The sequence below is a fragment of the Canis lupus genome, chromosome 23, assembly GCF_011100685.1.
Source record: "Canis lupus familiaris isolate Mischka breed German Shepherd chromosome 23, alternate assembly UU_Cfam_GSD_1.0, whole genome shotgun sequence".
Lineage (NCBI taxonomy): Eukaryota > Metazoa > Chordata > Mammalia > Carnivora > Canidae > Canis > Canis lupus.
In genome coordinates this window covers 31,777,530-31,804,509 of record NC_049244.1, presented here as the reverse complement: position 1 = coordinate 31,804,509, position 26,980 = coordinate 31,777,530, and the positions used below count along the sequence as shown (strand labels likewise).

Below are 26,980 nucleotides of genomic sequence, written 5' to 3'. Positions count from 1 at the left end.
AATTTCATCTTTTTGATGGCTGAGTAATATTCCACTGTATATATATACAACATCTTTATCCATTCAGTTGATGGACTTTGGGCTAATTATTTTCTCTTAAAAACGTGCGTATACACATTTCCCCAGCTATAGTAATTTTAAAACAAACCTCTAACAGTTTTTCAGATTCCCTCAATTTTTCTTCTTTTTGCCGCTGCTCTTGCATAACAGTCATATTCGTTCCAACCAAGTCATTGACCCTCATGGTAAGGCGCTCTATTTCCAACTCATTGGCACAGATAGTGTCATTGGCCCGCTCCAGCTTACTGCTCAGGTGCTGAATCTCCGACTGGCTGGACAGCTCCACAGACTCTAATTTCTGTTTCCGATTGGCAAGCTGAGCCTAGAAACACAGATTACCAATAGATAGAAGTGAAATTCTAAAAGGACAATTTATGAATAAGGAAGACTAAAATAAAACTGAGTTTTACTTCCATAAAAATGTAAAGCATTGGCTCATTTATAATAACCCACTCATGACCCAAAGAAACAAAAAAGCCTCTCATGATAAGGACTGGGACTAGAAGGGAACTTTCTCAACTTGCTAAAGATGACCTAAAAAATCTGTACAGCTAACATCATATTTAATAGTGAGAAACCCAAAGCTTTCTCACTAAGATCAGGTACAAGGCAAACATATCCCCTTTCACTACTTCTTTTCAGTATCAACTGCATGTCCTCCCTAATGCAATAAGGCAAGAAAAGGAAACAAGAGGTATACAGATTGGGAAGGAAGACATAAAGTGCTCTTTGCTCAAGGATAACATGATCATCTATGTAGAAAATCAAATGAACAGCAACAAATAACTCTCTTGCAAAGTTGCTCAAAAGTTAAAAATAGCATCCTACCTTCTAGTGATCCCACTACTGACCATTTACCCAATAAATACAAAAGCACTAATTCAAAGGGACGCATGCACTCCTGTGTTTATAGTATTCTTATTTAGAATAGCCAAGATATGGAAGCAGCCCAAGTGTCCATCAATTGATGAATGGATTAAGAAGAGATGATATATATGTATATATACACACAATGGAATATTACCTATAAAAAGGAATTAAATTGTGCCATTTCCAATGACATGGATGAAGCTAGAGAGTATAATGCTATGAGAAGTAGTCAGAGAAACATTAATACCATATGATTTCACTCATTAGTGGATTTAAGAAACAAAACAAGAGCAAAGGGAAAAAGAGAAAGAAACATACTCTTTAAAAAAAAATTATTTGGCAGAGATAGAGAGCACAAGCAGGAGGAGCAACAGAGGAAGAGGGAGAAGCAGGCTCTCTGCTGAGCAGGGAACCTGATGTAGCAGGGCCCTGGGATCATGACCTGAGTCGAAGGCAGATGTTTAACCAACTGAGCCACCCAGGTGCCCCAAGAAACAGACTCTTAACTATAAAGAACTGATGGTGACCAGAGGAGAGGTGGGTGAGGGATGGGTTAAATAAGTGGTGAGGATTAAGAAGTACACTTGTGATGAGCACTGGATGATGTATGGAATTGCTGAATCACTATAATGTACACCTGAAACTAATAAAACCCTATATGTTAACTAACTAGAATTAAAATAAAAACTTCTTTAAAAAAGAAAAGAAAAACATCTCTCCTGGAATTAATAAGCAATTATAGCAAATTTGTAGGACATAAGGTTAATACACAAAACTTCTCACTTTTCTATATGCCAATAATGAACATGTGGAATTTAAATTAAAAACAGGGTATCATTTACATTAATGCCTGAATAAATTAAATATTTAAGTATGAATAGAACTAAGTAAATACAGAATCTATTTAAGGGAAACTATAAAACTCTAATGAATTAAATCAAAGCACTAAAAAAAAAAATCAAAGCACTCAATAAATGGAAAGATACTACATGTTCATGGATAGGAGAACTCAATACTGTCAAGATGTCAGTTCTTCCCAATGTGATCTATGGATTCAACACAATCCCAAACAAGATCCCAGCAAATCATTTTATGGATATTGAAAAACTGATTCTAAAGTTTATATGGAAAGGCAAAAGACTCAGATTAGCCAACATAATATTGAAGAAGAAAAAAGTTGGAGGGCTGATGCTATTTGACTTCAAGATTTACTATAAATCAATGGTTACCAAAACAGCATGATACTGGTGAAAGAAAAGACAAACAATTTAATAGAACCGAACAGAGAGCCCAGAAATGGATCCCATTAAATAGAGTCAACTGATATTTGACAAAGGAGCAAAGGCAATACAATGGAACAAAGACAGTCTCTTCAACAAATGGTGCTGGAACAACTGGACATTCACAAACAAAAAAATAAATCTAGACATCTTCTACTCTTCTTAAAAATTAACTCAAAATAGATCATATACCTAAATGTAAAATGCAAAACTATAAAATTCCTAGGAGATAGCATTGAAGAAAACCTAGATAACTCTGGGTATAGGAATGCCTCTTTAGACATAACACCAAAGACATGAGTCCTGAAAGAAATAGCTGACAAGCTTAACTTGATTAAAATTAAAAACTTCACTCTCTGAAAGACAATATCAAGAGAATGAGAAGACAAACCAGGGACCAGGAGAAAATATCTGCAAAAGATAGACTTGATAAAGGACCATTATACAAAATACAGTAAGAATCCTTAAAACCCAATAATAAGGAAAAAAACAACTCCATTAAAAAATGGGCCAAAGACCTAAAAAGGCCTCTCACCAAAAAGGATATACAGATGGCAAATAAACATATGAAAAGATGATCTAAAAAAAAAAAAAGAAAAGATGATCTACATCATATGTCATCAGGGAAATGCAAATTAATACAATAATTATATATCTATTGGAATGACCAAAATCTGGAACAGTGATGATACCAAATGCTGGAAAGGATGTGGAGCAACAGGAACTCTCATACATTGCTGGTATGAATATAAAATGTTACAGACATTTTGGAAGACAACTTGGTGTTTTCTTACAAAACTGAATATATTCTTACCATATGATCTAGCAATTGTGCTTCTTGCCATTTACCCAAAGGAATTGAAAACATTACGTTCTCACAAAAACCTGCACATCTATGTTCATAGCAGTTTTATTCATAATTGCCAAAATCTGGAAGCAACCAAGATGTCCTTCAGTAAGTGAGTGGATAAATAAACTGTGATACATCCAAACACTGGAATATCATTCAGTGCTAAACACATGAGCTATCAAGACACAAAGGAACTTTAAATACATACTAGTAAGGGAAAGAAGCCCATCTGAAAAGACTACATGTTCTATACTTCCAACTATATGACATTCTGGAAAAGGCAAAACTACAGAGACATTAAAAATACCAGTGATTGTGGGGCTGTAGGGCAGGAGAGAGATGAAAAGGCAGAGTACAGAGGAATTTTATGGCAGTGAAAATACTCAGTATGCTATTACAATGATGGGTATATGTCATTATACATTTGTACAAACCCATATAGACCATACAATACCAAGAGTAAACCCTAAAGTAAACTATCATGTGTCAGTGTAGGTTCCTCCCTAGTAACAAATGTAGCATTCGGGTGAGGGATATTGAGAACAGAAGAGGTCATGCACATATGATAGTATAAAGGAAATCTCTGTACCTCCTTCTCCTTGTTGTAAACATAAAACTGCTCTTAAAAAATGAAATCTAGGGACAGCCTGGGTGGCTCAGCGGTTTAGCGCCGCCTTCAGCCCAGGGCGTGATCCTGAAGATGGGAATGGAGTCCCACATCGGGCTCCCTGCATGGAGCCTGCTTCTCCCTCTGCCTGTGTCTCTGCCTCTCTGTCTCTCTCTGTCTCTCATGAATAAATAAATAAAATCTTTAAAAAAAATGAAATCTTAAAAAATTATACAATAAATATCTTGAGAAGAAGGAGTAAAAAAGAATCAAGAAAGTAAAGAGACTCCTCAGGAGAAGAGATGCTGCCCACCTACTGCAAAAACAGCTGCATTATTTTACCCACGTGTGCAGAAGTTTACCTGCATCTGAGTCATCACACAGGAAAACTGGATTTCTCTCCTCTTTACAACATAGGAAATAGGAACTATAATGAATTATTTTATTTCCATGGAAGCTCAAATTAGGGTTTTTTAATTACTAAACTCCTCAAGTTTCCAGGTCAAACTGTCCTCTCTCCCCACCCCAGAACATGTTACATGCATGTAGTTAATTATTCTGTATTTTCAGATACATTACAGACATGCATATTCAGATGATTCAAACCAATCACAAAATGGTTAAATTTGGGGTGGAGGGAATTAGGAGAATTTTGCTTCTTGAGGAAAAAGGTGCTTGAAGGAAAGATTGGTTCCATCATCAATATTTACACACTCCCTGAGCTGAAAGACTTAACCAAATAATAGCGTATCTCAAATTAGTTTCTTCCAATGATTTATCTACTGAGGTACATGCGAATAAAACTGGTTAGTGACTATCTCATAGACCTATAGTATAAAGTTCCTGCAGACTTAGATAATTCCTAGGCTATGTATCCCAGCTCTCCTGGTTTTTAGTTCCCAACTTTCTAGTGTTCACAAGTTTTAATTCTGTATCCAGATACATATTTCATTTAAATACTGAAGATGGACATGAATCATCTAAGAAAAATTCACCTTATTATAAACATTTTTAAAAGGTAAAAGTATCCAATTTTATTTTAGAAATTTAAATGGAAATGTCTCTGGGAAGTCAATCTGCCATGGATTAAAGCTTTTACTGTATACTGTACAGGACCCAAATCCTATACTGTGGCCACATAAAGTAGATGCTTAATAATGACCACAGCCAGAGGAATGCTCAAAGGAGAAAGGCAAAGAAACAAATAGTGTTTGTATAAATTACAGATCAAGATTCCGGTGTCAAGAACCAAAACCTTTTTACCAGATTCCTATGATAATGTGAAAGGAGGATATCAAATAGATTTAAATCCCCAAGAATAACTGCCAAGCGTGTGAATGTTTCTAAATTTTTAAAATACAATATAAACCTTTTTTGCTCCCCCAAAGGGAAAACTCTTATACATTACCTTGTACAGAATAAATAACTGAAGAGACTGGGTGCGGGTGAGGAGGAAAGGGCTGGAGCCCAATTTGCTGAACCTAAAAGTAGGGGAAACTAAAAGAAATAATAGTGCCTAATATTGGGAAAGCATAAGGAAATGGACAATCCCGAATACTGCAGGTGAAAGTCTGTGTCAACATAAGTTTGGAGAGTACTTTGACAATATATATTAAAATCCCTGAATGTACAACTACAATGGTACAGCAATTTCACTTTCAAAGCCATTTCTTAAGAATATAAATGGACATATACTCCTCAATGTTTAAAAAGACACACACCCTAGCACTATTACAAAAGTGAAAAAGTAAAAAGCTAAATGTTCTACAATAAGAGATTCATTATATAATTATGGTACATTTAATTGTAGACAGGACTTCTATGCAATCATTATGACCACACATCTGTTGATTTGTCATATTTAAAAATGAAAATTTTAAGCATGAAAATCAAATAAAATGTGTTATAAAGTGCCTAGTGCATCAAAATAATAAGAAAAATATTAAATGACATAAACAGAGAAATTGACAGTAATATATTAAATAGTACGGGAATTTAACACCCTACTTACATCAGTGAAAAGATCATCCAGACAGAAAATCAAAAGGAAACACTGGCTTTAAATGACACATTAAACCAGATGGATTTAATAGATATAAACAAAACATGTCATCCAAAAGCTGCAAAATACACATTTTTTTCAAGTGCACACAGAACATTCTCTAAGACAGATCACATGATAGACCACAAAAAAAAAAAAAACCATAATAAATTCAGTAAGACTTAAATCTTATCAAGCATCTTTTCTGACCACAACATTATGAAAATAGAAATTGATTACAAGAAGAAAACTGGAAAAAACACAAACACATGGAGACTAAATAACATGCTATAAACAACTAATGGATCAACAAGAAAAAATTAAAAAGAAAAAAATACCTTTAGACAAGTGAAAATGGAAACAATGCAGCAAAAGTAGTTCTAAGAGGGAAATTGATAAAGATGGAGGCTTACATCAAAAAACAATAAAAATCTCAAATGAACAATCTAACCTTACACACAAAGGAACTAGGAAAAGAAGAACAAAGCCCAGAGTTAGTAGAAGAAAGAAATACTGAAGGTCAAAGGAAATAAATGAAATAGAGACTTAAAAAACAGAAAGATCAATGAACCTAAAAACTGGTCCTTTGAAAAGATAAAAAAAAACTGTTAAATCTCCAGCCAGATTGGTAAGGAAAAAAAAGAGAGAGAGAGAGAGAGAGAGAAGAACCAAATAAAAGAAGTTACAAGACACCACAAAAATACAAAGGATCATAAAAGGCTACCACAATTACAAGCCAACAAACTAGAAAATGTTTAGAATGTATAAATTCCTAGAAACACAAAACTTTCCAAGACTAAATCACACAGAAATAGAAAATCTGAACCAAACAATTACAAGTAATGAAACTGAATCAATAATTTTAAAGCTCCCAAAATATAAAAGTCCAAAACCAGGTGGCTTTGCAGATGAATTCTATAAAACATTTAAAGAAGAGTTAGTACTGGGGCACCTGGGTAGTTCAGTCAGTTAAGCATCTGGCTTTTGTTAGGTCATTATCCTGGGGACCTGGGATAGAGCCCCAAGTCAGGCTCCACACTCAGCAGTCTACTGATCCCAATGCACCCCACTCCCACTCGTGCTCTCTCTCAAAATCTTTTAAAAAAAGTTAATACCTATCCTTCTCAAATTATTCTAAAATAACTGAAGAGTGAGGAATGCTTCCAAACTCATGAGGCCAGCATTACTCTAATATCAAAACCAAAGACACCATGAAAAAGAAAATTGTAAGCTATTATCCCTGATGAACATAGATGTAAAAAATCTTCAACAGAATATCAGCAAACTGAATTCAACTATACATTGAAAGGATCATATACCCTGATCAAATAGGATTTATTCCAGGAATATAAGGATGGTTCAACATCTGCAAATCAATTAATGTGATACGCCACAAAATGAAATATAAAAATCATATGATCATCTCTATATTTGCAGAAAAAGCATTTGACAATTCAACATCTATTATGATAAAATCCCTTAACAAAGTGAATATAGAAGGAATATACCTCAACATAATAAAGGATATAAATGACAAATCTAAAGTTAACTTCATACCCAACAAGCTGAAAGCTTTTCCTCAAATCAGGAATAAGACAAGGATGCCTATTCTCACCACTTTATCCAACATAGAATTGGAAGTCCTCACCACAGCAATTAGGCAAGAAGAAGAAACAAAAGGGCATCAAAATTGTAAAGAAAAAGTAAAGCCATGAAAATTTGCAGATGGCATGATATTATACATAGAAAGCCCTAAAGACTACAGAAAAAACTGTTACACTAATAAATGAATTCAGTAAAGTTGCAGGATACAAAAGTAACATACTAACTTATTAGTGCATTTCTGTACACTAATAATGAGCTATCAGAAAATTGCAATTACAAAATAATTGTAGTTACATTTGCATCAAAAAGAATAAAAGACCTAAGAATAAATTTAACCGAAGAGATAAAAGAGCTGTCCACTGAAAACCATAAGACACTGATGAAAGAAAGTGAAGACAACACAAATAAACAGATATTCCGTGCTCATGAACTGAAAGAATTAATAGGTAAAATGCCTATACTACCCAAAGCAATCTACAAATTCAATACCTGTCAAAATATCAAAGGCATTTTCCACAGAGCTATAACAAAAAATTCTAATGTTTGTATGGAACAACAAAAGATCTCAAGTAGCCAAAGCAATACTGAGAAAGAACAAAACTGGAGGTATCATGCCCCCTAATTTCAAACTATATCACACAGCTATAGTAATTAACATAGTATGGTACTGGTATGAAAACAGATACATAAATAAATGGACAAGAATAAAGATCAGAAATAAATCCACACTTATATGGTCAATTAATCTATAACAAAGGAGGCAAGAATCAACAATGGGGTAAAACAGTCTCTTCAACAAACAATGGGAAAACTAGGCAGCTACATGCAAATGAATGCAACTAGGTCATTGTCCTACACTATATACAAAATTCAAAATCGATGAAACACTTGAACCCAAGAACTGAAACTATAAAACTCCTAGAAGAAAACATAAGTACTCTTTGAAGTCAGGCGTAGGAATATTTTTTTGGACCAGTCTCCTGTGGCAAGGGTAACAAAAGCTAAAATAAACAAATGGAATTACAACAAACTAAAAAGGTTTTGGGATGCCTGGGTGGCTCAGGTTAAGCATCTGCCTTCAGCTCAGGGCGTGATCCCAGGTCCGGGGATAGTGTCCCACATCGAGCTCCCTGCATGGCACCTGCTTCTCCCTCTGCCTGTGTCTCTGCCTCTCTCTCTCTCTGTGTGTCTCTCTTAAATAAATAAGTAAAATCTTAAAAAAAAAAAAAAAAAACTAAAAAGGTTTTGCATGATAAAAGAAACTGTAAACAAAACAAAAAGGCAATTTACTGAATGGGAAAAGATACTTGCAAGTCATACATCTTATAAGGGATTAAAATCTAAAATATATAAAGAACTTATACAGCTTAATATGAAAAAAAAACAAACCTGATTTAAAAATGGGCAGAAGACATGAACAGACATTTTTCTAAATAAGATATACAGATGGCCAACAGACACATAAAAAGAAGCTCAGCATTACTCATCATCAGGGAAATGCAAATTGGAACCATAATGACATAATACCTCACATCTTTCAGAATGGCCAGTATCAAAAAGACAAAAAAGCAAAAGTGTTGGTGAGGATGTAGAGAAAAGGGAGACCTTATACAATGTTGGTAGGAATGTAAATTGGTGCAGCCACTATAGAAAACAGTCTGGAGGCACCTGAAAAAATTAAAAATAGAACTACCATATGATCCACTAATCCCACCTCTGGGTATTTATTTGAAGAAAACAAAAATGCCAACTCAAAGAGATATCCACACCCCTATGTTCACTGCCTCACTGCTTACAATAGCCAAGATATGGAAACAACAAGTGTCCATTAACAGATAAATGGATAAAGAAGATGTGATGTACGGGTGCTGGTGTGTATTTATATTCTATTATGATGGAATATAATTCTGCCATAAAAAAAAGAATGAAATCTTGCCACTTGTGACAACATGCATGAACTCAGAAGGCATTATACTTAGTGAAATAAGTCAGATAAATACTGTATAATTTCACTTGTATGTGGAATCTAAAAACCGAATATACATATTCTCTCCCCCATACAACAGTGTTTTCCTAATAAATGTACATGACTGCAATTACATTGCACAGAAGCATAGAAAAAGTTGGAAGAAATTTACACCAAAATGTTAATCATGATAAATCTCTAAATGATGGAATTAGGGGTGATTTCATTTAATTCCTGTCTCACTGACAATTTCTCATTTTTCTAAAATGAACATGTATTCTATAACTTTAATAGCTGACTAAAAGAAAGAAACCTGAGTAAGCACAGGACTCAAAAATTGAGAAGTTATTGTGAACTCCACTTTCAGATGTTAAAAAATATATAAGAAAGAAGTTTATATTGAGTTCTTAAAAATGGGGTGGAAGTGTGGATGCTGATATCCATTTATCCTCTCTCCCAGATCTTCTCCCTTAACTGTTGAATGGTGACTTACATATCACCAAAATGTGATGTAGCAACCTTGACTAGATTCCAACTTGAACATCAACTGTAAAAAGACATAATTTCAGACAACTGGGGAAGTCTGAACAGACTGAATATTAAGTTCTAGTAATAAATTACTCCGTTAATGTTATATTGGTATATTATAATTTTTAAAGGTCCTTATCTGTTGGGAAATATGACAATTTCTGTGATTTGCTTTGTAATATTCCAGCCAAAGGTAAAAAGTGGTGAAGGATGAAACAAGACTGGCAAAATGAGTTGTTCAATCAGTAAAGTCTTACTTTTGCAAATGGAACAATTTCTAGAGCTCTGTTACACAACAATATGCATAGTTACATTACTGTGACACAATAACCTGCATATAGTAAGATTACTATATTAAACTCTTAAAAATGGTTAAGATGGCAAATTTTACTGTGATTTCTACCACAAAAAAAAAAAAAAAAAAGACCAGCAAAATGATGGTATCTATTAATGCTGGGTAACAACTATACAGAAATTTATTTTAAAGTTTTTTTTTTAATGATGATTATATAATACTGCTACATACTAAACCACAGAAAGATTTAATTTTGTTTAGTTTGCTAAGGGAGAAAGAGAAATATATTGCCAGTAATATTTTTTGAGTTAAGCGGCAGAGTAGTTTTAAACAAACTATCAGAAGAATAATTCAAATGCCCTTAGTAGGGAAAACAAATGTTGGCTTTTTAAAGGCTTCTTATTCTGGCCTAGCTGAATTATGGTAAATAAAAATCTCACTTTTACTAACAATGAAGTTTAATTATGCAGAGTAATCACAATAGTAATTTGAAAACAGGATTTGCAATCAATAATAAGCACACTCGACAGATGAGTAATTGAGAACTGAAAAGTAGGACTTGATTTCCTTTTTCTTCCAATCTGAAGACTACAATTAGAATACAACAATATCTTATAGCTATTTATGTTTGCATAGTGCTTTAGCATTCAGGTCAAAAAACTGTAGTCTAGACATCTAGGATTTTATTGGCCCACTCTGACTGCATAGCTCGGTGTAGCCTAGTAAATAATTTTCTTCCTTGAGGTTGCTATGGGCCCCTCCTGACCATCCTGAGTGGAGTCACTCATAGCAGAGCCATTCGCAGTACTTTATCAGCCAGCTGATATTTCAGGGGAATGATTACAAGTCAAAACATTACTGAGAGTTAAAGCAGCAAATGATGCAGATTGTTTCTGAAAAATATTTTTTAAAGCCTCCTGTCAGCTTTTAACTTATCCAGTAATTCCTTCATTCTATAAAACTGAGATAACTACTAGCCTTGACAGATTATCATGATATTAAACAGACAACATAAAACTACATATTCTAGAGAACTGCAGTCTAGAAGAAGTATTGAGCCTGTGTCTAGCACACCATAGATGGTCTCAAATATTTATTCCCTTCTACGTTCCTTTCCTTTTATGTTCTTGGTTTTTCATTGAAAAGGCAAACAGAGTATCCAAGAAGAAACATCCCCAAATTAGATAGCTATTTTTTGGTTCTGCTTAAGTCTGCTTAAAAACTAGTAACTAGTTCATTTTAAAAAAAGATTTTTACTAGAGTTCTAAAGTGCTTCTGTTGCCACTAAGATACTGCTTTTAGTTAGTATGCACATCAATGCAGTGTGAAACTCTTGGAATCTATAAGCAAACAGGCAGCCGGGTTGAAGCTCCCTGGCTGAGGCATCTCGTCCAAGGTACCCCAGCTACTAGAAATGGAGCGAGACATGAAGTGGAGCCAAGGCAAGAGCCCGAAACAGCCAGACGAGTAAGCCAGAGACCCAAAGAAATGGGAAAGCAGACAGAGAGAGAACACAGGCAGAAAGAGAGAAAGGAGGGACAGAAGGGGAGAAAAAGGGAAGACCAAATTCAGGAGACTGACATGGGTGAGCACGGAGTGAGCCGGAGAATGCAAGACAGAGAGGGTGAGACAGAGCTCAAGGGCAGGAGCAAGCAAGCAAAGGAGCACATGGCACGAAGACACGCGGAGACATGAATGAGCACACGTGCACTACACTAAGCTAGCATCATTGCCATCAAGACTTCTCTGCCTCTTGTTATTTTAAAATGGCTTACACCTACCTGAATTATCTCTGACTGTTCAGCCAAAGCCTTCCTCTGTGCCTCTAGAGAAGACACCTGTTGCTGATAAATCAAGCGTTGCTTCTCCCAGTCCAGTGATTTCTGACGAAATTCCTGAAGAGGCAATTAAAGTACTTAACTTGTAAGTGCTTCCCCTGGCTGTCCCTGCTCCTAGATTCACTTTTACTCTTATTTTCCCCCTCCTCCCTGGGTACACACGCAACTTTCTCCCCAGCAGGAGCCCCATTACTCACTTAGCCGATAGAACTGTAGAGCAATACTAAATTCCTAACACACTGTGCCTCTGGATATCTGTCTTTCTAAATTTAACACCCTAATGGTGAAGAGTATGCAACACAGATGCTAAATCCTGGGTTCGTGATGATTTTCATAGATTTGCTGCCACCTAAAGGTTGTTATCATTTTTAGTGATTTTTCAGGAAACTGATCTTACAAGAACATTTTAAAATTTCAAAATATGATTATGGGGAGATCCCACTACCCAAATTCTTGATATCCAAACCCGGAAATTGAACAGATCAAAAAAATGTTCAGATGAGTGCCTGGGTAGCCCAAGTCTTACCTCTCAGTATCTGAAATTCAGGAACAAATAGATTCATATAATGTAGTACTTTTTGATATACAAATTTTTACTATCTCAACAGAAGAACTACAAAGACTTGAATAACAAGGGGAGATCTGTACTAAATTCTAACAGACTTTTGTCACCCAATGCCAAATAGTAAAAATGAATGATGGATCACTTCAAGTCAATAAGAAAATGAGCCCAAATTTATAAAAATGGAGTAAATCAAAGGAATTTCTATCATTGTCCTCCAGGACCCTCAACTCCAGCAATCTCATGCTAGTATGGGGTAATCACTGTTAACCAGCTTTCTGATAGTCACTCACTCATTCATTCTCTTATATATGCCAGGAACTATTCTAAGTGGTGGGGCTACAACAGTTAACAAAACAAACAAAAAGTCAAGCCCCACTCCATTGGCAATAGACAACACATTCAATGTATAATACACTGGATGATCATACCTGTTTTGAAGAAAACGGAGTGCTCAGAGCTGGGGGTTGCAATTTTTAAAAAGGGATGGCATTTAAGTAAACTCCCAGGGAGATGGGGATGAAGTTATACTATTCTGGGAAGGGAAAGGCAAGTACCAATGTTTGAAGTAGAAGCAAGGAGGCTGGTGTGGCTTGAATGGAGTAAAGGGAAAAGTAGGTAAAGAAAGGTCAGTTATCAAGGAGCAAGACTGTGTAGGTCATCAGGATAACTTTGGCTTTTAAAAGAAGGCACTGGAGGGATGCCTGGGTGGCTCAGCAGTTTAGCGTCTGCCTTCGGCCCAGGGTGTGATCCTGCAGACCCGGGATCGAGTCCCGCATCGGGCTCCCTGCATGGAGCCTCATTCTCCCTCTGCCTGTGTCTCTGCCTCTCTCTCTCATGAATGAATAAATAAAATATTTTTAAAAAATAAATAAATAAAAGAAGGTACTGGAAGGTTTTTGTACAAGAGAGGACATGTTTTGGCTTACAACAGAATCATTCTGGCTGCTGTGTAGAGAAAAGAGAAGTTGAGGGTCACTCCAAGGCTTTGAGCTTGAAAAGCTGAGGAATGGAGTTGCCATTAAATGAAAAGGAATGGTGCTGGGAGATGGGGAAGAGGAAACCAGGAAGTTTATTCTGGACATGTCAAGTATGACACAGCTTCAGAGATCAAGGTGGAACTGTGAAACAGGTGAAAACAGGCAGGTGGAAATTCTGTAGCAAAAAAGGACAATACTAGATTATAAGTGTGGAATTATCAATATATTTACAATGCTAAAAACTATGAGACTGAATTATATCACCAAGGGAATGAGCACAGATACAAAAAAGAAGAGGTTCAATGAATACAACCCTGAGTATATTCTAATATTAAAAGGTTGGGGAGCAAAAGAGAGTGAGAAGGAGTAGGTAACAAGGTAGGAGAAAGCCTAGGAAAGTGCGGTTTAGTTCTCTAAGTCAAATCTAGAAAGCGCTTTAAGGTGGAACTCATTGGTGACCCTTATGTAAATAGCTTCCATAGAGTGAGGAGGCAAAAGCCTTATTGAGTGGGTGCAAGAAAAGGGGACAAAAAAGAACTGGAGACAGGTACAGATGCCTAATGTAGTTTACTTATAAGTTGAAGGAGGGGTGGGGAATGGGGCAGCATCCAGAGGCAGAGAGAGGTCAAGAGAGGATATTTAAGAGGGGAGAAATCTAGATGGTGGTGGAAAACATCCAGTAGGGAGGAAGGGAGGAAGCAGAAGAGAAGAATCATTGGAACCATGTCTTGGGTAGGGGCCGTGGAGACTATGGACAATTCCACTAGCACAAAGGCAGAGTAGATGGGCACAGATGCAAATAGATGGGTAGATACAGTGTTGGAAGTTTGTGAAAATTCTCTTTTTATTGCTTCCATTTTCTCAATGAAATGGAAAGCAACACCATCACCCAATGGTGAGAATGTCAGAAAAAATGTTGAAAGTTTGAGAAAAGAGAAAGTATAAGATAGTCATTATGGAAAGTAGCAGAGTGAGGGGATATGTAGCATGATTCTGGGAAGCACTAGAAACTCCTTGACGTAAGTGGCCATGAATTTAAAATGAAGCCAATCAGCATGATTATGTTTTTCTCCAGCCACATTCTGCCAAACATGCTAAGTAGAGAGAGGGCAGGAAGCTGGATTTAACTAGTTATAGTTTTGCCAAGCAAATATGATGAAGAGGGGGACACAGGAGCTGAAGGGGAATGTAAGGAACATAACCACGGAATTTAAGCTGGGTAAGGACTGACAGTGAGGACATGAGGTAGCCATCCTGCAGTGAAAAGGAGGCAGAATTCAATCACTTGGGGGTGGAGTCAAACGATTATTGACAGGAGATTATTGAGATTGGAGGGAGTGAGCTGAAAAGAGAAGGATGGCAGTCAAAGAATGAGATGATTAAAAATGTGATTCCAGGAAGGCTGCAAGTTTGGCAATGATGGAACCCAAAGAATGGCAGTGGGAATGGGTGGATGAGACAAGGAGGAGATCAAGAGGTCCATGGAAGAAAGAATACCAAGGAATTCAAAGACCAGAGTGTTATGAGTATCATCCTGTGGATACTGAAACCCTCAAGAATTATGACAAGTGTAACTCTAGAGAAAGTAACAATGCCCTGGGAGCTGAATCTTCTGGGCCAGGGAAGTAATCCAGGGATCAGAAGGTGGTTACTTTGGTTGTATGTATACTGGCTGGAGGTACAGGCTGATGACATGAAAATCACAGATGGGTTTTGAGGTAGAAAGAAAAGAGAATGGTAATGAATAGCAAGAGGAAGATGAGGGGCATGGGAGAAAAAAATCCAGGTATCACTGAAGATGGCTGGAGAGGAAGCAGTATCTATATCTACATAGTCCTCTGAGTCTAAGCTCTTCAAATATATAAAAACATTAAGATGTAAAAGAACATTAAACATAGAAATTACAATTCTAAGTAGTAATAATGGCATTTTTGTGGGTGAAAGGTCACTCTGAGTAGACAAATTGTAAGCAATCATAGAGAGATGGTGAACATTTCTCAAATTACAATCAGACAACGAAGGTAGATAAAACACTGAAACACTAACTTCTAGGTCCCATGTCATAATACTGGAGTAGAATCTCTGACAGCTTGAAGAGGACCTTCGTGATTCTCAGGTACACTGGAGAACCAACGGCATAGACAGAGATGGGGAGCAGCAGATACAAGGGAAAAGGGTGATAGCTTTGCGCCACTGTTTCATCGATCTTTGGCACTGTTGACTCGCCACCTCCCTTAAATCCTTCAGGAATCAACATGCACAATAACCACAGTTACTCAGCCTTAGTAAAAACGAAGTCAGCAAAGAGGGCTTACTATGTCTAAATGGAAACTGAGGATAAACAATCTGATATGCACAGTATTCTGTACAAAAAGCCATCTACTTTCAACACTGACTGAGCCTCTACTCTATCAGGTGATAAATAGGACAAGGACACTGACCACTGGTAACTGGTGGTCAATGTTTCTCATTGTTTCTCAACACTGGCATTTGGGGTACAGTAATTCCTCCTGTGTGGAATGGCCCTGGGCATGTTTAATGTCCCTACTTCCTGTCTCCTAAACACCAGCCTCACTCTGTCATCTGAACAACCAAACCAATGTCTCCATATATTTTTAAATGTCCTCAAAGTGCCCTACTGAGCACTAACGATAGCTAGTAAGCCCACCAATCACAGAAGACCAAGTGAGGACAGGATGTGCCTCTGAAATAGCTCCACGGCAGTGGAGATGGCAGAAAATTGGTTTCAGAACTAGTACTATTAGAAACAGCACCTTCCTAAGGAAGGCTGACGACCATGCTGAAGAAATTATTACTATGCACATACCTCTATTTTTCCAGTTAACCTCTCAATTTCAGACCGATCTTCCCTGTGATTTTTGGCATTTCCTCTGAAGTCCCTTATATGCTTTCTCTGTAGTTTTTCATAGCTTCTCTTCAGTCTGCCTAACTGTAGACACAGTTATTTCTAGACTTAAAATTTAAGAATTTGTAAACAGTAGTAGTGGAACAAATTGGTTATCATGAAAGCAAGTGCAGTGCTAAACAGTACTACTGAAAACAGACTGAGCATGTCAGATTTATACATTAAAAACAGAACAACTCATACCTGCAGATAAAAAATAAACACCAGAAGAGAAAGATATTGCATCAAAGAAAAAAATTAAGGGAAAAATATTTTTTAAACAAAACTTTAATTTTTATTCTAATAGCCTTGCACTAAAGGACCCCATAAACCACACCCATGATATAAACAGAAAAAAAAAAAAAAAAAAAAAAAAAAAAAAAAAAACCTCCTCTACTCTAGGCCCAGGTTCTTGTGCCATTCTCCCATGGAACACTGATATTCAGTAAGCAGAAGAAGAGTACTTTGGAATTAAATAAAAGTAAGAGCAGGGGTTTTTTTTTTCCCCAATCTGAAGAATAACACTCAATCACTAGAATTTTCTTACTTTTCTTATCCCCAAACTCTTCTGAATACTTTGGACTCTCCAATATTTAAAATCTAGTCACTGATTTAACTCAAAAATTAAAATATTTAATATAGGTTACTGGTATCAATATTTCCCAGCATTACACAAAAATAGTTTTATTTCTTTCAGGTACTCAACTGAGAAACACATTTTGGACTCCCTGTTTAGATAATACCAAACATATAATTAGACAAGACTCTTTGCCTGGATTTAAAGAACAGAAAAATAGCTTTCTACTCCTGTACCTCCCATGGAATATATACTTCCCACTTTATTAAGTAGAAATGGGCCCATTAACAGAACTCTAAGGGTTTAAGAGACAGAATTATACAACACATAGTAAAATTAAAACCTCACTTCTTCGTGTACTTTCTTCAACTCCTGCTTATAGTCCGTGGCCATCTCTTGTTTGACTTTTTCATGTTCTTCTATCTGCTGACGCAACATTACAACCTAGAAGCCAAAAGAGGTAGTATTTTTCATTATTGGCATTGAAACAACATAAAAATAGGAAATAACCTTTGTACTTATCTGTAAAAACAAGTTCTCAACTGTACATGGCAATATCCCACTTCTTAGGAAGTCAAACATCTAATTATTTAATAATTCATAACTGCCAAAAAATAGAAAACACAACCTTTCTAAAACTTCTAGGTTTAGATGAAAACTTGCTCTGTTTGATTTATTTTCCCGAATATTTTTTATTAAAAAAAAACTCATAGGAAATTAAGACATACAAAGTTATAACAACCTTGGAAACTAAAAATATTGAACTAAAGTCAGTGAGACTTCAAGAAAAAGTTATATAAATCAAAGTACAGAATAGTAATGTCAGATGGAAACACAGTAGGAGACTTGAAACTGCTTTACCATTTACCTCATTTCAGAGAAATCAGTTCTACCGACCAGAGTAAGGACATTATCTTAACCTATTTTTCAAAAGTTTGATACCAGCCACAGCTGGTTCATGACCAATCCTCACCTCCATCTATATCCATCACTCTCTATGTCTCTCCATAACTGATTAGAATTTCATCTATTAATAAGTGAGGAGGGAGAGGTAGAATGGAGAACACAAGGTAATAATCACAATATATAAAGGTAATTTCAGAAACAAAACAAACAAAAAAAACAGATCTTAAAGGTTCTCATCACTCACCTATATATGGAATCTAAAACACAAAACAAACACACAAAACAAAACAGAAACAGATTCATAAATAGAGAACCTGCAGTTGCCCAAAGTGAGGAAGGCAGGGGGATGGGCAAAATAGATGAAGGGAATTAAGAGCTACAAACTTTCAATTACAAAATAAATAACTCTCAAGGATAAAAAGTACAACATAGAGAACATAGTCAATAATACTATAATAACATTGTATGGTGACTACACTTATCAGCATTTCACAATGTATATAAATATCAAATCAAGATGTTGTATACTTGAAGCTAATATTGTATGTATTAATTTAAAATAAAAACATCAATCACCAAATACCTTAGATACTCATATTCTAGTAGGCAATATCAATAAAGAAGAAAATAGAGGTGTTTAAATCTTCGGGGAAAAAAAGTCCTCATCACACAAACAAAAGTTTTGTAAGGACATAGGGTGGCGATGGTAAGTACACTTATTGTGGTGATCCTTCACAATATATACAAATACTGAGTCATTACATTTTACACGTAAAGCTAATATGTTTTATCTCGGTGAAAAAAGCCACACAATTCTTATAAGAACAATCCAATTTTGCTGTATCTTTCTAAACACTAAATAATTGAGAGTTTAGTTATTTTTACCCAGTTGGGCAATTTTCACCTTTTAATTAGGCCATTGTATGCAATTACATTTAATGGACCTACAAAGTTCCCCCCATTATCTGAAAGTAGAGTGTTCCTATGAAACCTTTTGCAACTCAAAATGGCTACAAGAAGCAGCGATCACTTCATAAAAGTAAAAATCCTCTTCAGATTTCTTTCAGCTGGTAAAAACAGGTACTAATATAAAGTCTTTGGTAAAAGCAAAGTGGTGTAAGGCGAACTTTTAGATGGCAGGGAAACATCCATCAGGATTTAAATCTATCATGCTATTAAAAGCAATGTGTACTTAATAAGCTCTATTATCCATTTTCTCTCTTTTCTTGCCTTCTTTGAAAATGATTAATTCCATTTATCCCCCAACCATGTAAATGCCATTATAATTCTACATATATGTTAAACTGAAAAGGCTACTGTTGTTATATAGAGTCATTATTCATTTAGATTTACCCAAATATCTACTGTTGCCTTTCATTTCTTCCTCCCTCTTGAGCTTCCATCTGAGATCACTTTCTTTCTGTCCGAAGAACATTTAGTATTTCCTTGGTGTGGGTCTATCAATGACAAATTCTCTCAATTTTTATTGATCTGAAATGTCTTTATTTCATCTTAACTCTAGATGGTTTGGCAAGGGAAAATAAAATCATTTCTTTGTAAGGATCATTCTAGTATCTTCTGGCTTTTCACTATTTTAGCTTACAAGTCAGCTGTTTAGAACTGTTTGTAGATAATCTGTCTTTTCTTCTTGTTAAATAATCCTTATTTTCTTGATCATTTTTCAGACTTCCTCTTTGTTTTTAGTTTTCAACCTAGGTAAATACTTTTTATTAATCTCACTTGAGATTCTCAGACTTCTTAAATACATGGCCTTCCTCATTTTTGGCAAAATCTTATCTTCAAATATTGCTTCTGCCCATTAGCACGCTGTTTTTCTCCTTGAGGGAATCCCAAAACACTTATATTAAACCTTCTCACTCATCTTCTTTCTCTTATCCTCTATATTTTCCATCATTTGTCCATGCTTTATTCTAAATATTTTCTTCTGTCCTATCTTCAAGTTCACTAATTATCCCCTAATCTTTAAGGCCCTAATTTCAGTTATTTTACTTTTTGATATAATTTCCACTCATTTTATTTTTTTAAGAGTTTTCAATTCTTTCTTGAAGTGCTTAATCTTATTTTTTATCTCCTTGACCACAGTGAACATAGCTATTGCAAAGTCAGAGCACGGTAATGCCAATATCTAGATTTGCCACGGATCTGTGTCTATCTTCTATTGCTTCTGCTTTTTCATATTCTTGTTGCTTTCTTCCTGTGTGTCAGGGGTTACATCCTGAGTGGGTATCAAGGACATAATTTGCAAAATTATTTGAAGACATAACTTAAGCCCCAGAATGGTGGGGTTTTTTTTCCCTTTGGAGAAAATTTAAGTTTGCTTTTTCCAGATTCCTAAAAACCTTAGCACTTTGGAGATGCCTGGGGAAAACAGCACTCTAGGATCACCTCAAACTGATTTCAGATATTTAAATATGTGTGGCTAAGTGGCAATTTCAAGAAGCCTGTTCTAAATCCAGCCCATACTTCCTCCTAGGGTACTGCCTTTTAGGGTCCTAATCTAAAGTGAGGAGGGGTTCAGAGCTGCCTTGGACACCAAACTTTTTATTCTCTTAGCATCTTGAAGTTATTAAAAACCCCATTCAGCTATCCTCTGAGCTATCTTCTCTAATTTCAGCTAATAATTGCCCCAGGCTGTGGGCTCCTCCCTCAACCTCTAGTCAGCCGAAATCCTGGCCTGGTAAATTCTTCACTAGCTTGTTTAGCACTCTACCTTAAGCAGACTTTTTTTTTTTAATCTAACTTACTTAGTTGGTCTCAGTGGGTGGGCTGGTCCAAATTAACCAGTCTGTCATTACCAGATGTTAAAATTTGAAAGATTCGTATTTAACTAAAAACATCCTGAGTAAAATTTACTTTGAAGAATTCTATAGCCAATCAAACTTTCAATCAGGTATAAAAAGAGAATAATGATATTTTAGACACATAAAATCTCAAAAGAAAAAAATAATAATAAAAAATAAAATCTCAAAAGTATGTTCTACCAAAAACAGAAATAAATAAAGATGACAGAAGAGACAAAAAGGAGAAAAGCATAGGAAACTCCAGAATAATGGTGAAAGGAGCTGTCAAAATGACAGCTACCTAGCTAACGTAGAGAACATCCCATCCTTATTTGAGAATGGCTCCAAAAAAAAAAAAAAAAAGAAGAAGAAAATGGATAGATTACCTGATATATTGCAGACACAGAGAAGACTTATACTTGTGTCAGGGGGTGTGGGAAGGATCAGTAGTAGATACATTTTTAAAAAGCAAATGAAAATGAGATCATTATTAATTCCCAGGAAAACAAAAAAAGTTGTATGAGAATTAAGTTTATCATTATACTATCTGACCCAGATGTGAATAATATTTACCATCTTAATGATGTAAATACTAAATATCGATCCAACCAGAAATTAAGGCCTATGATCCTGGCAGGATAACAAGATGGAAATTATATGTAAAAGAGCAAAACTCTTATCTTTCATAGTAGTAAGTCATTAGATAAATAGCTAAAACTGAAAATTAACAAGAATCACTACCAAATGTTACCTAAAAACATGGGGAGAATACCAAAAGAAAGAATTAAAGGCACTGAAATGACTGTTTCAGAGAAACCAGAATTCCAGCTTTGGAGGGGCAGGCAGGTGATTACTGTTTTTTCTTACCAGCCTTACAGAACCATTGTTCTTTTTACTTACATCACATGGCAAGCATAAATATTAAATGTGAAGAAAAGACTGCTTAAATTTAGTTTTGTAGGGGCAGCCCGTTGGCTCAGCGGTTTAGTGCCGCCTTTAGCCCAGGGCGTGATCCTGGAGACCTGGGATCGAGTCCTACGTCAGGCTCCCTGGATGGAACCTGCTTTTCCCTCTCCCTCTACCTGTGTCTCTGCCTCTCTCTCTCTCTCCCTCTCTGTGTCTCTCATGAATAAATAAATAAAATCTTTTTAAAAAAATTTAGTTATGTACCAAGGTCTGGTTCATAATGGGCATTCAACAATATTGAAATTTCTTAAAGAAAAAAGGAGAAAAAAAGATGTTAAATGCTGAGAGTGAGGAATGGCATTGGGCAGGGAAATGGGAGCCAAGGTTTGAAACTGTCAGTATGGATGACACAAGAAAGAGCTAAAATAAAGATCATTTTAGATATGATTGAGGGTTTTCAAAGAGCTTTCTTAAATAGCAAGTCATTCTTTACAACAACCCTGGGATATAGACATCATGTCCCAATTTTACATATGATGAAACAGGCTCAGAGAGGTTAGACTATTTGTCCAAGGCCAATCAGCTGAAAAGAGGCAGAGCCAGGACTCCAAATTCCTTACTCATTTCATCAGGCCAACTTGCTCTGTGCAGCATTAGCAGTTAACACTAACAGAAATGGCCATTAAAACTAACCCAATCCCAACAATATAATCAGAAAACACATAAAGTATTCACTTACAAACTGAATTGTTTATACTAGTACTCCTCCAAGCATGATCTGCACACAGGCTAGAGCTGGTCACTACAGCAATCCAGCAGAAGATAAGGAGGCAGAATGTGAAGCAATGATGTCACCAAACACACTGTGTAGTGCAACTGGCACTTTTTATGTGGCAAAACTTTCTATGAAGTGAAGGATGCAATATATTGATTTACATTCTAGTGAAACCTTTCTATCTCACCATGGACCTGTCATTTGAGTAGCACCAGTTCATACCACAGGGCTGCTTCTAGGCCTGTAAGTTTCAAACACATAAGAATGACAAAAACTTAAAGCCCTATTTTCTAACTCTTATATCAAAGTAGATTATGAATGTGTTAATATCAACACAATTTCACAGAAGAACTCTATGGGATAGATTCCCATTACTAGCGTTTGGTAAAAGCACTTTACTTCTAGAAACTTAATCAACTTTCAGCAACCCAATCAATGAAGCAGTAAATTGACCAGACAGCTACAATTCTAAATTTCTTTTATGTCCCCAGGCCAAATCTTCAGATCCTTACCATGGAACCTATCCATTCAATCCCTTTAATTTCTTTTTAAGGTATTAAGTAATAGCAGTAATGCCCTTGACATCAAAACTAAGCTATAGGAATAAGTTTAAACAGCCTCAGAGTGACTAAATATTCTCATAATCACACACATGGGAATTTCTTTAATGGGCTTCTAACAAAATAAACGACTTAGATATCTATATATATATACGGTGTTTTTCTTAGCTAAGAAAGCATAATCACTTTAACTTACTGACTACTTTTGTTTTACACCAGGAGAAATAAAGAAATGGTAGCTAAAGTAGCTTACCAGATAAGGAGCACTGACCCTACCTAAATTACCTAAATGTTTAAAAAAATCAAATATGATTATCATTTCAGGTACCTTTTTACCACCTTCTACATTCTACATGAAGTATAATTTTAAAATACATTCTGAAAGGTTTACCCAAATTTTAAATTAAGTTCCAGTTAGCAAATGGCATTCACAGAAAACTGATTTTGACATGGCCAATATTACCCCGTACTGCTTTGACTCGAAGTGCAAATGGTCAGCCAGTGAGACAAGCATAAAACATTTTTATCCAGGGCAGCCTGGGTGGCTCAGTGGTTTAGCGCCACCTTCAGCCCAGGGCGTGATCCTGGAGACCCGGGATGGAGTTCCATGTCAGGATCCCTGCATGGAGCTTGCTTCTCTTTCTCTCTCTGTCTGTGTCTCTGCCTCTCTCTCTCTCTCTCTCTCTCTAATGAATAAATAAATAAAATCTTTAAAAAAAATTTTTTTTATCAAGCCTAATTCTTTCCTTGTTACATGAAATATTTCTAAAATACTCTTGGTAAGTATTATCAAAAGAATCACAATGTCAGTGTGCATACTATACTAGCGTAAGTGTGTTCCTAAGTAAGCTGAGTAACAGCACTAATATGTGGTGATCCTACTGGTAGGAAAGTCCAGCAGAGCGGGGATTGGGACCAGTGCTTCCCTACAACTCTTCCAATCTTCATGCTGACATTCATGCCGGACATTTAGAAGCAATTCCTGGGCTGAGACGTGCTTTCTGCTTCCCTTCCAATATCCCACGTTCTTCTTTTTACTATACCAGCTAATCTATGAGAAATCAGTCAGCATATTATCAAACTTTTCCCTCAAATCACCAATAACTAGTGATGGTGGGATTGCAAGTAATTTTTATTTTTCCCTTTTCTTTCTTTTCCCCTAATTTTCAATAAGGGCAAATAAAAATTTTTAAAGGGTTTTCTGAATTTTCTATCAAATTATACCCAAAGAGGCATATTATTGAATTCTGGGCTTAACTTTTTTACCCTAGTCATACAATGAGGCCAAAAACAACATTCATTAAACTCAGTCAACATTAACATGGGCATGTTATAGGATGAGGGTTATACAAAGATCATGTGACACCTTCACATTTTCCTGAAGAAGTTATGTATTACGTGTGACCAAGCTAACATGATACTTGAAATAAATATTAATATTCTTATGTGTTTTTTCACAACTAATTTTTCTCCTAAAAGAAACCACTAGAATTAAAAGATAATATAGAAACTAACTTGACACACAAATGCTTTCTTAAATATTTAAGAAACACAGTTAATATAAAACTGAAGGTCAAGATATCAAAAAAAAGAGTGACTCAACAGCTGTACCTCTTTGTGTTTCATATCCAGCTGACCCCTAAGAGCCTTAAGTTCTCGTTCACGGATGTCCAGGCAAGTTTCGAGAGCATGTGTCTGCCCTTCCCATTCAGATTTTTTATGAGCCACCATTATGTCGATCTGTTTCATCAGCTCTTGCAGTTCTGCTTCACAGGATGTCAAAAATCCCCTGTAAATAAGAACACATGCCCATGACTTTTCCTGTTTTCCATGTAAAAATATAGCAGATGTAAACCCACCTGAGGTGGAACGATATCAGTAAAGAAATTATTAGAGGCAAAGAAAAGGATCTCTAAGCTTTTCCTTTTTTTAAGGATTTTATTTATTTACCTGAGAAAGAGCACAGAGGGAAAGGGAGAAGCAGACCCCTGCTAAGCAGAGAGCCTGGTGTGGGGCTTAATCCCCGGATCCTGGGATCATGACCTGACCCAAAGGCAGATGCTTAACTAAGTACCCTGGCACCCCTGAGCTTTTCCTCTTAATGTTCATCTTAAGGTGATTACTTATTCCACTGTATATTTTGTCTCCCTCTAAAAGCCAACCCTGAAGCCTAAGTCATTTGGTCAAACACTAGACTGATGGTTAAGTCTGGCTTGTGAGCGAGGCTTCCACAACCAACAAGCACCTCTTTTGTAATGTTTTAGGATAGCTCTCAGGAAGAATCAGGCAAGTCTGTCACATTCTTAGCTAACCAAAATAAAAGCCCTGGAAGTGAACAATTGGGAAAATGACAATACAATTTTAGAAGCTGTTTCAAGAAAATCATCCTTGAGCCACATTTATTTCAACTATTTCCTTCCCACATTATTATTAGAAACTTACTGCAACTGACCTTATTATTGTAAACTGACTGATACCCTTCACAGTTATAGGAGATGCCAGATATCAGAGAGGCAAAAAAAGAAGTAAACAGAGATTTACTGAATTCATATAAGTGTGCAGGAATGGCCACAGAAAGCTATAGCTACAAAGGTTTAAATATCTCTTTATAAAAGCATTTATTCTTAGTGTACAAAACTTCTAAACTTCTACTTTTGCTTTTGAAGAGGAAAAAACTAAGAGTAGGATGAAAGCAAGCGGCCAGCTTCACACTGCTGAGATGAGGCCGATGCCCCAAAGAGATACTGTCCACAACACAACAAGAATCAGCCAAGTTCCACTCAGCATCTTTGCTTCTGTACCCAAAGCACACAATGGTCAGAGGCATAACTTGGAGGATATGCTTTATAAACTCAGTGAGAAGCTTAAGGTCAAAAGTGAACTCACCCTTCATGTCCTCGATTTTGTATTCCTTCCAACAAAGCCTCCATCGCCAAATCCCCTTTGTTTTGGCAACTGGGAAAGCAAAAAAAAAAAAAAGTCATTCAGGAGAAAATTCATTTTTTAAGTTCTAACATTCCAACTTACAAAGCTAAGAATTTGAGTGAAAGCCTACCATAACAAATAACAAAGAGAAAACACAGCACTTCTTAGGATGACTAGAGAAGCAGTCAAGGAACATCACTTCCAGAAATATTAAAACCAAATACATTTCAGGCTGAAAGAAAATAACTTACAATGATCTGAATTGCCGCTGATAACTCCCCATGTGACAGAAATCACACCTCATTCCTGTGCCCCTTGAACCAGCGGTACTAGAAGCAGAGGGACACTGGCACAAAGCATCTCACAAAATGAGGGGAAATAATTAGGGGTCACATGCATCAGAGGAAAAGTATATCTTTTTTTTTTAAGAGATATTATAAAAAGACTAAATGCCCTGAGCTTGAATTCCTTGGTCTCTCATGGAGATCTTATATGCGCCCTTCAGATGACAGGCCTGAGAAGCTTCCTCGAACATCCTCCCTCTGCTCAAAGGCAGCTGCACAGGCCCTCCCTCCCTCCTCTGGACTTCCCCACTGTTAGTCTTTAACAAGTTCTTTCACAGGAGTTACACTGTACTGGGAATAAGGTTTTTGCACACTCTTTTTCCCTACTATTCAACCCTCAAGGGCAGAAATCTAATTTTGTTCACCTACTCAGCTCCAGCTTAGTGTAGCATTTCAGTATGGCATATTTTAGATGCTTTTGGCTGAACTTCTCACAATTCCCCTCCCTTTTCCCTATCCCTCTGTGCAAGCTGGTCATAAAGTGTCTAGTAGAGAAAGAAGACAGAACAGACTGGCATAGAAAGGGAAAGATACACCATAAAGAAAGGAAGGTGAGAAGGAGAGGTAAAAGATTACTCATAAATTTGGAAGTAGGGCAGCCCCGGTGGCGCAGCGGTTTAGCGCCGCCTGCAGCCCAGGGCGTGATCCTGGAGACCCTGGATCGAGTCCCACGTCGGGCTCTCTGTATGATGCCTGCTTCTCCCTCTGCCTGTGTCTCTGCCTTTCTCTCTCTCTGTCTCTATGAATAAATAAATAAAATCTTTAAAAAAAAATTAAAAAAAAGTAAATAAATTTGGAA

General features: G+C 36.3%; 1 protein-coding gene across 8 annotated transcripts in view; it reads right to left on the bottom strand.

Moving 5' to 3' along the window:
- Positions 1-26,980, bottom strand: part of CEP63 (centrosomal protein 63) — a 54,759-nt gene that overhangs the window by 18,232 nt on the left and 9,547 nt on the right. For all 8 annotated transcript variants that reach the window (XM_038570934.1, XM_038570937.1, XM_038570933.1 and 5 more), the window contains exons 2-7: positions 25,799-25,867; positions 24,524-24,701; positions 17,313-17,408; positions 16,310-16,432; positions 11,884-11,997; positions 149-382 (exon numbers count right to left, since the gene is read on the bottom strand). In XM_038570934.1, the coding sequence (XP_038426862.1) occupies positions 149-382; positions 11,884-11,997; positions 16,310-16,432; positions 17,313-17,408; positions 24,524-24,701; positions 25,799-25,842 (789 nt within the window). In that variant the 5' untranslated portion in view covers positions 25,843-25,867. The remainder of the gene's footprint in view (positions 1-148; positions 383-11,883; positions 11,998-16,309; positions 16,433-17,312; positions 17,409-24,523; positions 24,702-25,798; positions 25,868-26,980) is intronic.